The 12,974-nt window shown below is 36.3% G+C and overlaps 2 protein-coding genes across 5 annotated transcripts in view; one reads left to right on the forward strand and one right to left on the reverse strand.

The window, feature by feature from the left end:
- The window catches only part of LOC138693356 (uncharacterized), a 64,891-nt gene extending 63,331 nt beyond the window's left edge, over window positions 1–1,560 (forward strand). The window contains exon 11 of the mRNA XM_069817275.1: window positions 1,105–1,560. Within this exon, the coding sequence (XP_069673376.1) occupies window positions 1,105–1,396 (292 nt within the window). The 3' untranslated portion in view covers window positions 1,397–1,560. The remainder of the gene's footprint in view (window positions 1–1,104) is intronic.
- LOC138693158 (lachesin-like) overlaps window positions 1–12,974 on the reverse strand; it is a 1,789,721-nt gene that overhangs the window by 511,005 nt on the left and 1,265,742 nt on the right. The gene's annotated exons all lie outside the window — the stretch shown is intronic.

The following is a 12,974-nucleotide window of genomic DNA, read 5'->3' on the forward strand; positions in this document are numbered from 1 at the left end:
ATGTACTGTATATTTACTTTCAGAATGTCCATATGTGTGTGTGTTTCCCCATACTACCGTACTCTATTCTGAATAGCAACGTTGTTACCTCAGCACATCTCTACCTTTGAATACCTGCAGCGAGTCAACAACCTATAGTCCATGCACAGTAAACTTATTCTATCGGGTCCCAAGTCTCGAAGCCTGATCATCACTAAACTGTGGTGTGAACGATATAGCGTTCCTTAAACTCGCCCATTCCTCTACCGGATCCTTTATTTCAGATGCTAGATGAAATGACGGACTGTTGGTGGAATGAATGAGAGAAACGGGAGTAAACCGAAAAACCCTTTGTAACGTCTTTTTTCCTGCTACAAATTCCATCACAACCCGGCCAGGGATCTAATATGGGCGTGCCGGACCGAATACCAGCTCCACAGACGTGGAGTTATCCTGACTTTCGTCTTATATTTAGGGAACAGTTTGAGAGAAAACAAACTAGAGAATCACTACAAGTGAAATCCGAATCAACGCTCAAGTGTAGCCCGGAGCAAAAGTCCTGCTCGTTAAGGCTGGTTCACAATAAACCGGGAACGGAAACGACAATGATAATGAGAACGGAAATAATGTTCAATACATTTCTTTTAACAATATTTACGTTCTCGTTGTTAAAATAAATGTATTTAACATTATTTCCGTTCTCATTCTCGTTGTCGTTTACGTTCCCGATTTATTGTGAACCAACCTTTACCCTATACCACATGCATCGGTAGCCTTGCGTGTATTGGAGAATGTATGAATAATATGCTCTAAATTTTTATACAAGCATCCGAATATCTTAGCATGAAGGAAGGATTGCCTGGCTTCTTGATATTTTGATGATATTATTAGTTATACTTTACTTGATCACTGAAACAATTTATATAATATAATTATTACATGTCATATTTCTTTTAGCTTTCGACCTATAGTATTATTTTGTTTCCAGCGTAATACCTTGAACGTCAGCTTCGAGGCGAAAGGCGGATGTCTCTTTTAATAAGACAATTACTAAATACTTAATAAGCATAGTCAATTAATTTATATACAATTTCACCGTTATTACAAGTCTCTCTTTCATTACAGTTATGAAAGAAATGCGAAACGATTATCGCAACAGTTTCGCGATCGACCTCAATCTGCTCTCGACACCGCCATCTTCTGGACGGAGTACGTCATCAGACATCGAGGGGCTCCACATCTTAGATCTGCTGCCGCGGACCTTCCGTGGTACCAATACTTCCTGCTAGATGTTGTTACTGTTCTACTAATAATTGTAGTATCATTGATCTCGGTTATTTATGTCGTCATCAGAATACTTTTGAAGATATTTTCTGGGTTAAATAGAAGAAAGACCAGTAAAAGTAAACGTGATTAGAAACATATTCCTGAAAACGAAACTGTCTGTATAATATTAAACATAGATTTTTAGTATTAATTTACTCGTAGTAAAGAAACGTCAATATAATTTTGTGATAATTGTTCAGTTTACAATTATAAAAGTTATTTTGTCATCTTCTTCCATAAAATAATATAATACCACATTTGTGAGTTTTCTTTTTGTCTAAATTTTCTCACAAAATATGTTGAAACATCAACTTCAAGTTCCTTATCCAAGTGCAACCCTTAACAAAATCACATTTACGGATTCTCAAAACTTTTATAGCACAGTATAGCGGTCGACCAAGTACAGTCCGATCCATTGGAAACATAGTTGCTGTACAAAAACATTCTTATGTAATCTAAGCAAATCAACAATACGATAGAGACCACATATTATTAAGAATCTTGCAAAGTGCATACTTTCAAATTGGAAGGTGCTCCACCGCACTTTGCTCGGATGTCCGAACGTAGCTTAACGAAACATTTCAACGAAGGTGGATTGGTATAGGAGGACCATGCAATGACCAGCACGTTCACCGGATCTTATTCTCTGCGATTTGGCCACGTAATGTTGACGTCAGCGAGAGAGTATAACGGATGTAATAAAATTGCAGAAATTTCACAAGAAATGTGAATTCAACTCCGCATACCACATCGGAAAGGTTTCTTATATGTGTTCAACACGATGGTGAACAAGTGGAAAATATTTGAAGTTAGTATGTATATAAATGTGAATCACTCCCATTCAAGTGCTAACATAGATACTTCAGTGACACATATTATTTGAAAATGTACTATATATGCTCTTAATTAGGTCTATAATTTGCAATCATAATTCAAAGTACTGCAGGATCTTCAGCAAAATGTGCATAAATCAGTTTGGGAAACACAATTTTAATCTGTTTTAGTACCTTTGTGCTTCTTGTATGTAAATATAGGTCGAACGTTATAATTTTTTTCCTTTACACGGAGGAAGGGCTCGTTAAGTAGCGCTTATTCTAAGCCTTATTGTGCTTTATTACTCCGTTCTGTGAATGATATATTTTGTTGCCGAATGGTCGCGCTCTTGTACGAATACATTGCACCGTAAACTTAATGAGATATGGTAATGATTATAATGACATTTAATTAAAAATTGCCGAAATGATTTCAAGGTCATAGTTATCCAGCAATTGTTTCAGTGGTTGATGGGAAACCTGGGGAAAAACTCCAACCAGGTAACTTCTCCCAACCAGGATTTGAACCAGGGCCCGCCCGGTTCGCAGTCAGACATGTTAACCGCTACTTCACAGCAGTGAGCTCTATTTCCATCAGTATTGCTTTATATTATTATATCACTACACGATTTATATTACAACATTATTTTATATTTGATGACAATAAAGCAGCAACTCAAGAGAAGCTTCGGCTAAGAAGTAACTATTAATGCACTTTATTTATTTTTAGTATTATCATCAGCATATTTTATAATTTTTCAGTGAAAGAATTTCTGCAGTCTACTCAAAAGTAAAATACTTTTAAGCAGTATTGATAACTGCTGAAAGTGTCAAATTAAGGAGGAATTAAAAGGAGAAATAAAAATGACGTGAAAGCTTTGTTAACCAAACAAATAACGCGATTCTCTGTAAGAAAGGAGGAAGTGTCGAAAATAATTAAATATAGCCTAAAGAAAGATATAGCAAAAGCACACAAGGTTGAATGATAAAGTTTTGAAAGATTTAATCATTCTTTGAAGCTTATTTACGCACTGAAGGTGCGTGTTTAAATGTGAAATGTGTTACGAAATTGTTAGTGAAGTCGAAAATAATTGAATATAAGGAAAGATGCAGATTTTCAATAGCACACAAGGTAAAATGATAAAGCTTTAAAAGTTGTTATCATATTTTGAAGCTAATTTACCCACTGAAGGTGCGTGTTTAAATGTGAAATGTGTTACGAAACTTTTACTGAAGTTTATGAACCTGATAAAGCGACTATTATGAATTTTCTTTTTAAATATATGTAAACAGATTTGCAAGTGGATACTTCAGATACATATATTTACAGATAAATTACTTCACATAAATAATGAGCATTTCATTTCTTATAAGATGTGTGCAACACACAAAGGAGTCATTTATTCTCCCTTTCCTGTAATTTGCTGTATTCTAGTTCCTGCAGGCATCTCGAAGGTAATTTTAAATTAATTTCAATTTTTATAGTTGAATAACAAATAGCATGGCTTTTCTTTTGTCTTTTCACATAAAACTTGCATTTTCAGCCGTCTGGGATTTATATGCTAACATATTTTTAGTTATTATTATTATTATTATTATTATTATTATTATTATTATTATTATTATTATTATTATTGTTGTTATTATTATCATTATTATTATTATCAGTATTATTATTATTATCAAAAGAAAATGCGAAAAGAGGAATGAATTACCATTTATGAAAATGCTGCACATTGAAAACTTTGGTAAATAAATTAGCATTGGATGAAAAATAGGTAGGTACCATTGCACTGTAGAACTTCGTAAACACTAAGGGCCATATTCATAGACATTCTTAGCTCGGGCTTCCGGTTGACGGTCAGCGAACTAACGTTTTTCATATTCGTAAACCAGTGTTAGCGATATGATATGATATGAATACTGTACAAGTAATCAGTCGATAGCCGGGGCTAATTTAGCACGCTCGTAGCGCGGGCTAGCGAAATGTCTATGAATAGCACCCTAAGTCTTCTATAAAATCAACAATCTAATTATTTATCTTTGAATCCCTATGCACGGGACAATATGTTTATATTTGTTGTCGGTATTGTTTTAAACACATTTCAAGAAGCATTTAACTACACATCTATTCGCCTATTATAATCTTCAGTTTCTTCTTGGAAATGTGAGGTGGCCCATAATTCGACTGCTCTTTTGGAACAAAGGCATTGCTGCAAAATCAGCAGCTGAAGAAATATCCGAAGTGGAAGGTGAACGGGTGATATGATTAGGACAGCATCAAACTGATTTCAGCGATTTAATTACAGAGATCTAAACCAAAAGATACACCTCGTTCAGGAAGAGCAACTAGTTCAGACAATGAGGCTATATTCACCAAATTAGAAAAGTAGGCATTCGACATTAGCAGTGAACTGTGAGAAAGTGTAGGTGTTTTTAAAAGGCACCGGATAATAACTCAGTTTTACAGTATTTTCTAGCAAAAACTGTGCCATATTAAAAAACAATATTCCTAATTCTATTTAGGACAGCTCAGTGAAACGTTCTCATCATTCATTCAAAGGCATCAGATAATGTAAAGTAGTGGCAAAAAAAAAACGGGACCTACCCATTTATGTAGCTGACTTCAGATCCTTGTTCACTCCAGAGCACGATAGACTGGTAACTGAAACTTTCGTGGTTCGAATCCTGCCTGGGAAGGAAACTTTTTTTTGTTCTTTATTCAAATTTATTCCCAATACTTTTCGATTGCAGCGATATTTTACTACTTACTTAACTTATTATTCCCAGAACATGAATTTTACCAGTAATCGAAAAGTACTGGGAATAAATTTGAATACGGAAGAAAAAAAGTTTCGTTCCCAGGCAGGATTCGAACCACGAAAGTCTTAGTTACCAGTCTATCATGCTCTGGAGTGAACAAGGCTCTGAATTCAGTTACAAGGGTCCGTCCGGTTTTTTTTTTTGCCACTAGTACATATATGAGCGTTAAACAAACCAGTGGTGTTGTTGGTTTACGTTTAATAAAAATTTTAAGTGTGATGAGTACAAAATTAGAAAATTTTACTATGTTTTGACATATATTGGTACATACAACAAAAAAGCTACGTACTGTTCAGATCTTTTTAAAAAATTCAAGAGCAAGATTAATCCAGTCTCTACAATCTTATCCCATTTCCCTCAAATCCATTTTAATATTATCCTCTCGTTTATGTCTCGGCCCCACAAAGGTCTTTTTTTCCTCTAGCCTCCCAACTAACACTCTATATGCATTTATAGATTCTCCCATACGTGCTACATGTCCTAACCATCTCAAACGTATGCATAATGTTCCTAATTATGTAAGATGAAGAATACAATACGTGCAGTTCTGCACTGTGTAACTTTCTCCATTCTACTGTAACTTCATCCCTCTTAGCCCCAAATATTTTCCTGAGCACCTTATTCTCGAACACCCTTAATATCTGTTCCTCTCTCAAAATGAGAATTCAAGTTTCACAACTATACAAAACAACCGGTAATATAACTGTTTTATAAATTCTAACATTCAGGCTTTTTGAGAGCAGACTGGATGACAAAAGCTTCTCAACCGAATAATAACATGCATTTCTAATATTTATTCTGCGTTTAATTTCCTCCCGAATGTCATTTATATTTGTTACTATTGATCCAAGATGTTAGAATTTTTTCCACCTCTTCTATGTTGAGGTTTCGTAACAAGCTATTTTTTACGGTGGTGGGTTGTTAGTCCTTCGCCCAACCCCCAAGCTGGAGGCTCACCCCTTATCAGCTATTATTCTCCACACCTGTGGAATAACGGTTAGCACGTCTAGCCGCGAAACCAGGTGGCCCGGGTTCGATTCTTGGTCGGGCAAGTTACCTGGTTGAGATTTTTCCGGGGTTTTCCCTCAACCCAATAATAGCAAATGCTGGATAACTTTCGGTGCTGGACCCCGGACTCATTTCACCGGCATTATCACCTTCATCTTATTCAGACGCTAAATAACATGAGATGTTTGATAAAGCGTCGTAAAATAACCTACTAAAATAAAAAATAAGCTATTATTATTATTATTATTATTATTATTATTATTATTATTATTATTATTATTATTGCCACCGGCATAGCTTTCGCGGTAGCGCGTTTATCTGCTGGTTCGGAGTTGCACTCAGGTGTACGTTCGATACCCTCTTGGGCTGATTATCTGATCGGGTTTTTCGTTGTTTTTCGTAACTCTAAGGGCCTCATTTTCCAAATATCTCGCTAAATTTTATCGATCTTAATAGCCTACTAGCTGATACAGTATCGTTAAATAACAAATTATTATTATTATTATTGTTATTATTATTTCATTATTATTATTATTATTATTATTATTATTATTATTATTATTATTGGTATTATTATTATTATTATCATTATTATTATTATTATTATTATTATTATTATTATTATTATTATTATTTACAAGTTTGTTATTATATTTATGTATACATTATTGCTATTGCATTTACAATTGCACATCACTAATATTTTTCGTTACTTCTTGAACATGAGTAAAATTTTAAGTAACGAAAATCAATCACCAGTAGCAATTTTTTTTAAATATGTGTAACAGCTTATGGTAACTCAGGTCTAATCCAAGGCATAGGACAAACAGACAATAGACAATGGACAGAAAATAATAATTCTCCATCTTTTCTGTTTGGAATCGAACAGGGATTCGTTAGAAGCGGTGGTACCACAATGGCCTACACCGTTAGTTAGAGTTCACGTGTTGCAGGTGCGAAATCATCCGTGTTGCGATTCTGGCTTCAGTTACGATACGGGCAGGATCGATCATCCTAACCTCAGGTTTTCGTTAATTTTCGGTCTGCCTCAGTCGAAAGTCTTAGTGATCAAAGCAATTATTTAACCTCTTGCTCTAGAAGCGTAATTGACAACCATTCAACAAACCTTCCGTGAGATTGGTCCGTTGGTAACTAACTTGACTTGTGTTGCAGTCTCAATGGGGTAGTTCAGCGAGGAAGTGGGCTAAGCCACAACCAAAGGAGATGACGTATCGTCGTTGATATTTTATTAGAATGCTCACAACAATCGTATCCTAAATTTTTTTCATTAGCTTGAATGTCACATCGGATATCCAGGCGTCGCCGCCGTCTTCTTGTGATATGAATAGTAGTTGTAGAGTAGGAGTAGCAGTAGGAGTGCCCACACTAAGAAAAACCGTATTTGCTCGCGTAATTTGCGCCCCCGCGTATTTTACGCACCCTAATTTTTAAGGGATTATTTTGAACTTTATTTTTTCTCCGTGTATTTTGCGCACACATTTTACGTACATATTTTTTTCAGTGTAGTTGGGATTACGTACATATTTTCTTCAGTGTAGTAGGGATTTTCCTTCCCTACAGTCCATCGTAGGTCATTCACCAGCAACTGAAGTACCTGCTTCAGAAAGAAACCCCAAAGTCCCGCTACTTTAACAATGCTTGTCCTTGGTAGAGACAAGTTACTGGTATAGAAAATTAGCTCTACCGTAAATACTTCCCTATACATATACTAATTGAGATAAACTCAGAACAGGACCTCTTATTTGAAAAATCCGCATATTTTACGCACCCCAATTTTTCAGTGGCCAAAGTTAATTAAAAAGTACGCAAATTACGCGAGAAAATACGGTAATAGCTTATAATTTCACAACCATATCATTGATAAATATCTAATAGGACGCGAAACTTACTGAGTTTCCGTAACACATGCTAGAGGCGCTAATGTAGAAACTGATCTTGCTGCCATCTGTTGGACGGAGGAGAACTTATTACATCTAGCAGCGCACCAAGTAGCGAAAACAAAAACTAATTACTCCATGCATTTAGCAGATCGCCTGGTGACGAAAATGTTAAATTATGCAGAAGATATTCCTTCACTCCCACCCTCATCGATGTTCTCAACTAACCCCATTTAAAATAAAACATTTACATTTTTATTTCTCACATCATCTTCCACTGAAAATTCTTACCGGAACCAATAGGAAGATAAAAGAGACTATCTATTTTACACTATCCAATTAAAATATAACCACAGACAGAAAAGAAAGCAAAAGGTTAGATAATTGGAATTGTATTCTTTGGGTATTTAGTGTATAGCGCAATGGAAAAATCTGTAAAAACTATTTAGAGGTTCAATTTATTATATTACTATTACTTTACAATACATTCAACAACATTATATTTACAACGTCCATAAACATCACTGTTTAACATACACTGCTTATGCACACACTTAGTATCACTTTAATCCACTCATTAGCAAGTTTCTGGCTGCCATCTTGTCTTCTCGAGAATCGTCTGTTCGTCTCGAACGAACGGATAAATAGAGAACTCTGGGTAATCTACCCAACACGTAGTTCTAATGTTCACCACCCACGACGTCGGGCGCTGATCATCTTATTTGAACCCCCTTCCGACAGATGGTGCTGACCACAGTTTCGCATCCTATTAGACATATATTCATCCAAGACCACATTATGTTATAATTCCTTAAGATAAAGTTCAATCAATAGAAAAACTCTCCAAGATTTCGTTTCATACCTTTTCTGTTGTCACTGTTGTGTGCAATGTTTAGTTTCAAGCTTATTGTTGCTTGATCATTGTTGTGAGAAAAGTTTCGTTTCAAGCTTATTGGTGCATGAATGAAATTTTGCATATATCAGTCTAGGTCCTTGTCAATAGAGATGTGGACAGTACAGCAAAACGTTCAATGCATGCTCTGGTTTGCAGAATTGAATTCAGTTACGCGTGTTCAGCTGCGCATACAGAGGGATTGGAATGTGGATCCTCCTACACGCAAATCCATTTAACAGTGGCATAGAATTCTACGAGATAATAGATGCTTGATTTCAAAGACAGGGAAACATTCTAAAAAGCATGTGGCCGAAATGATCGTGTGAATAATTTGCTAGAAGCCCACGTAAATCATGTACCTTCATATGCTGGAGAACTTTGCTATTCCGCAATTTCCGTCAGGTTTAACATTTCAGCAAGACGGTGCTCCAACACACTTCCATCGAAATGTTAAAACGTTTTTTGATGTCACCTTCCCAAGAAATTGGATTGGTATGGGTGGACCAACTTCCTGGCCGCCTAGATTCCCGGATTTAACTCCCTTGGATTTTTGTGCGTGGGGATTTATTAAAAATTTTGTGTACAGCAAAAAAGTTCGTAATTTGATTGATTTGAGACAGCGTATCATTCAAGCAGTTAAGCTTATAACACCTGATATGTTGGTGAATACCTAGCGAGAGCTGAGTATCGTTTTGGTACCTGTCGAGCTTTAAATGGTGCTCATGTTGAAGTATACTAGTGGAAATAAAAACTTTTTCAGTTACTCTATACAATGCAGAAGAAATGTATTTAATAAACCTTATCCAAGTTACGATATAAGCTGTTATTTATGTATACTTTTAGTGTGAACATAGTGTAGTTGTGATGGCGATAGTGGTGGTGGGAGCGGCAGTAGTGTGGTAGTGGTGACAATAGTGCTAGTGGTGGTAGTAGTGTTACTGGTAATACAGTATGCGCCAAAACAAACACTACTGAAATTATCGGTCATCTGCTATCCATGTTTCCCTAGCAACGAAATATTTATTCATTGTATATAATAGTTTGATATATTGTGAATTCAGTGTTATGTTGTTTTCAGCAATTATGGTTCTCACTACAGAGGAGAAGGTGTTTATTGTCGAGCATTATTTCCGGTCATACGGAGCATTGAAATTATAAACATACTCTGAAAATCGAGATAAGTCATTATAACATGCAAGACGACAAAAATCTGATTCCGTACGATGCAACTTCTCGACGATAGCTGACAATGTTATGTTATTTGGTGCCGAATTGCTAAATCACTCCTGGTACTGCTTTTTAACGTGAACGTGGCGCCAGCTCAGTCCATTCTGAACCCCCTCTCCCACTATGCACATACCGTAATATTGTACTCCAACCATGAGAGTCTCAGGGGAATGAGACGCAGCGGAATTATGCTGTGAATGAATGTTGATGTCATAAGGTCGCACACGTTGGTACACGCATCTCCATTGGCTAACTCTCAAAGCACAAACGATAACACTGATATACACATATTTATACTACCCTAGTTACAAAATTAGATCACGGTTAATCTTCTGGGGTGCTATTCATAGACATTTCACTAGCCCGGGCTACGAGCGTGCTAAACAGGATTCATATCATATTATATTGCTGACACTGGTTTATGAATACGAAAAACGTTAGTTCACTGATCATCCACCGAAAACCCGCGCTAAGAATGTCTATGAATACGGCCCCTAGTCTTTTAATCCCTCCATACAGGAAATAACATATGCAGGAGAGCGCATGTTTTTTAAACTGACGTTATAACGGTAATATTATCTATCTACTTCGCTCCAATAGATGACGCAATAGTAAGCACATTCCGTTCACGGTTAATCTCCTGGTTGGCGAACAGTAGTAGTAGTAAAGCGAGTACAATAGTTAGTAGTAGCCTAGATTATATATGTAACAGATAGGTCATCGCTATGTAAAAATCGTTTGCACTTTGAAGAGAACAACCGCCAGGATCGCCACCCGTCCGACGTAAACGAACACGAGATGGCAGTACAGTCGCTAATGCAATTCAAATGGGAATTATGACGTGACTCCTTATGTAACAACTAGATGGCAGCGTAGTAAACCTGACAAAAGTTGTTAACGTCGAAGCCTATAAGGCCGACCTATCTGGGGTATATGTGATCTAGGGTAGTGGTAGTAGTAGTAGCAGTAATATTAGTAATAGGTGGTAACGTTAGTATTGGTGGTACTAATAGCAATAATAGTAATAGCTTGTAGTGGCAGTAGCCGTAGTATTAATGCTACTAGTAGTACTAGAAGAAGACAGTAGTAGTAGTAGCAGTAGCAGTAGTAGTAGTAGTAGTAGTAGTGGAGATACTGGTAGTGGTGGTAATGGTAGCTTTAGTAGTAGTGGTGGTAGTAGAAGCCCTCATCACATGTGTATCAGGTTAGCCATTATCAATTTATGAAACGGCAACATAAAAATGAGATCAACCTCCAGAGCTTCCAACGTCGAAAAGAAATATTTTGGTAATGACCGTTAGATGGAAATACAGTTGCTTCTTGCAATTCCCTAACGGTTGTAACGCGACTTCTTTTGTAGTCGCTAGATAGCAGCATAGTGAAATTGATAAAAGCGGTTGCCTTGAAAGTCCATTTAGGCTGATCAGTCTGTTATAGGTATGTGGCCAGAAGTAGTAGCAGCAAGAGTAACAGCAGTAATTGTAGTAGCTGTAGTAGTAGCTGCGTCTGTGACTCCATGCTATCCAATCGGTCCGGTTTCGATTCCCGACCAGGTCGTGATGGAATCTGTAGTGGACAAAGCATTGCAGATGGTTTACCTCGGGATTTTTCCCGTTTCACTCTTTCATTCCACAGAACCCTCAATCTACTCTCATTTCATTCAATTATGCAGCAGTTAATATAGGTCAACATTTAATGTGTATGTCAGAGTTATATAATATACAAGTTTGTGTGTTATTACTTTGAATATTGTGACTTGACTTGAAATTTGAAACCGTCTGTAGGATATCTTTATTTTACGTTCATCTCTCTTCATATATTCTACGATGCGTTTCGACTTCTATACAGTCTTGTATATGTGTTGCGGACATGATGTAACACCCGAAAGGCATCGTATATTTTGTGAAGTTAAAGAGAACAAGAAATTTTTCTGCACGCTGGTACAAGTAGTTTAGTTTTAAAGTTAAAATAACATTCATTATTTTAAAGTTGTAGGCCTATATTAAATGGAGTGTTTCAAGTTTAGGTATATGGAACTCAACGGTAAAATCGTTTGTCATATTTTAATTAATGTTGCTTAATAACTACAAAGGCTATTTAAAGAAGACGTCACAATGATATTACTACAGTCAAAGAAATACGAATAACGAAACGACGAAATACTTCCATAAAACTTGTCCTACAGCCTCTATTTCTACCAGAGACCTATAAATAATTACTTACGATCGAATTTCAAACTCATCTGAAGAAATTATGCCAATTTACAACAGCTTAGACACTTACTAAGCATTAATCGTGAGCTAGGAATATTTGAATCAGCAGATAATGTAAAGATGAAAACAAAATAACCTATGCAGAATGGAATGAAATGGCATGGCATTTCGGGAGGGGGCACTATGACCCAGCACTACGACCTTTCACGATCTATTACGCTAACCCTCAAGCTATATCCATTCCCAAAAATAAAGATGAAGACAAAATAACCTATGTAGAATGGAATGAAATGGCATGGCATTTCGGGAGGGGGCACTATGACCCAGCACTACGACCTTTCACGATCTATTACGCTAACCCTCAAGCTATATCCATTCCCAAAAATAAACTATGTGCCAAGCCACTAAGGCAGAAACGCTAGGATGCCGGTGTTTTGAATTATTTACAACACGCAAAAGAAGACTGTTTTTCAATGAGGGGACATTTGGTAAAATGTACTGGACATCTCTCATCCACGCTAAATTTAACACTGAAATTATGGATATAGATTTGGAAGAAAATCCCGAAAAGACAAAGTGTATGATGTCTCGTGACCAGAACATAGTACGAAATGGAAATTTATGCTTTGAAGGGGTGTAAAAATTCAAATATCTTGGAGCAACAGTAGCAAATATAAATGACACTCGACAGGAAATTAAACGCAGAATAATATGGGAAATGTCTGTTATTATTCGCTTGAGAAGGTTTTTGTCATCCAGTCTGCTCTGAAAAAAGCTGAAAGTTAGAATTTAT

The sequence above is a fragment of the Periplaneta americana genome, chromosome 17 (genome assembly GCF_040183065.1).
Source record: "Periplaneta americana isolate PAMFEO1 chromosome 17, P.americana_PAMFEO1_priV1, whole genome shotgun sequence".
In the NCBI taxonomy this organism is placed as follows: domain Eukaryota; kingdom Metazoa; phylum Arthropoda; class Insecta; order Blattodea; family Blattidae; genus Periplaneta; species Periplaneta americana.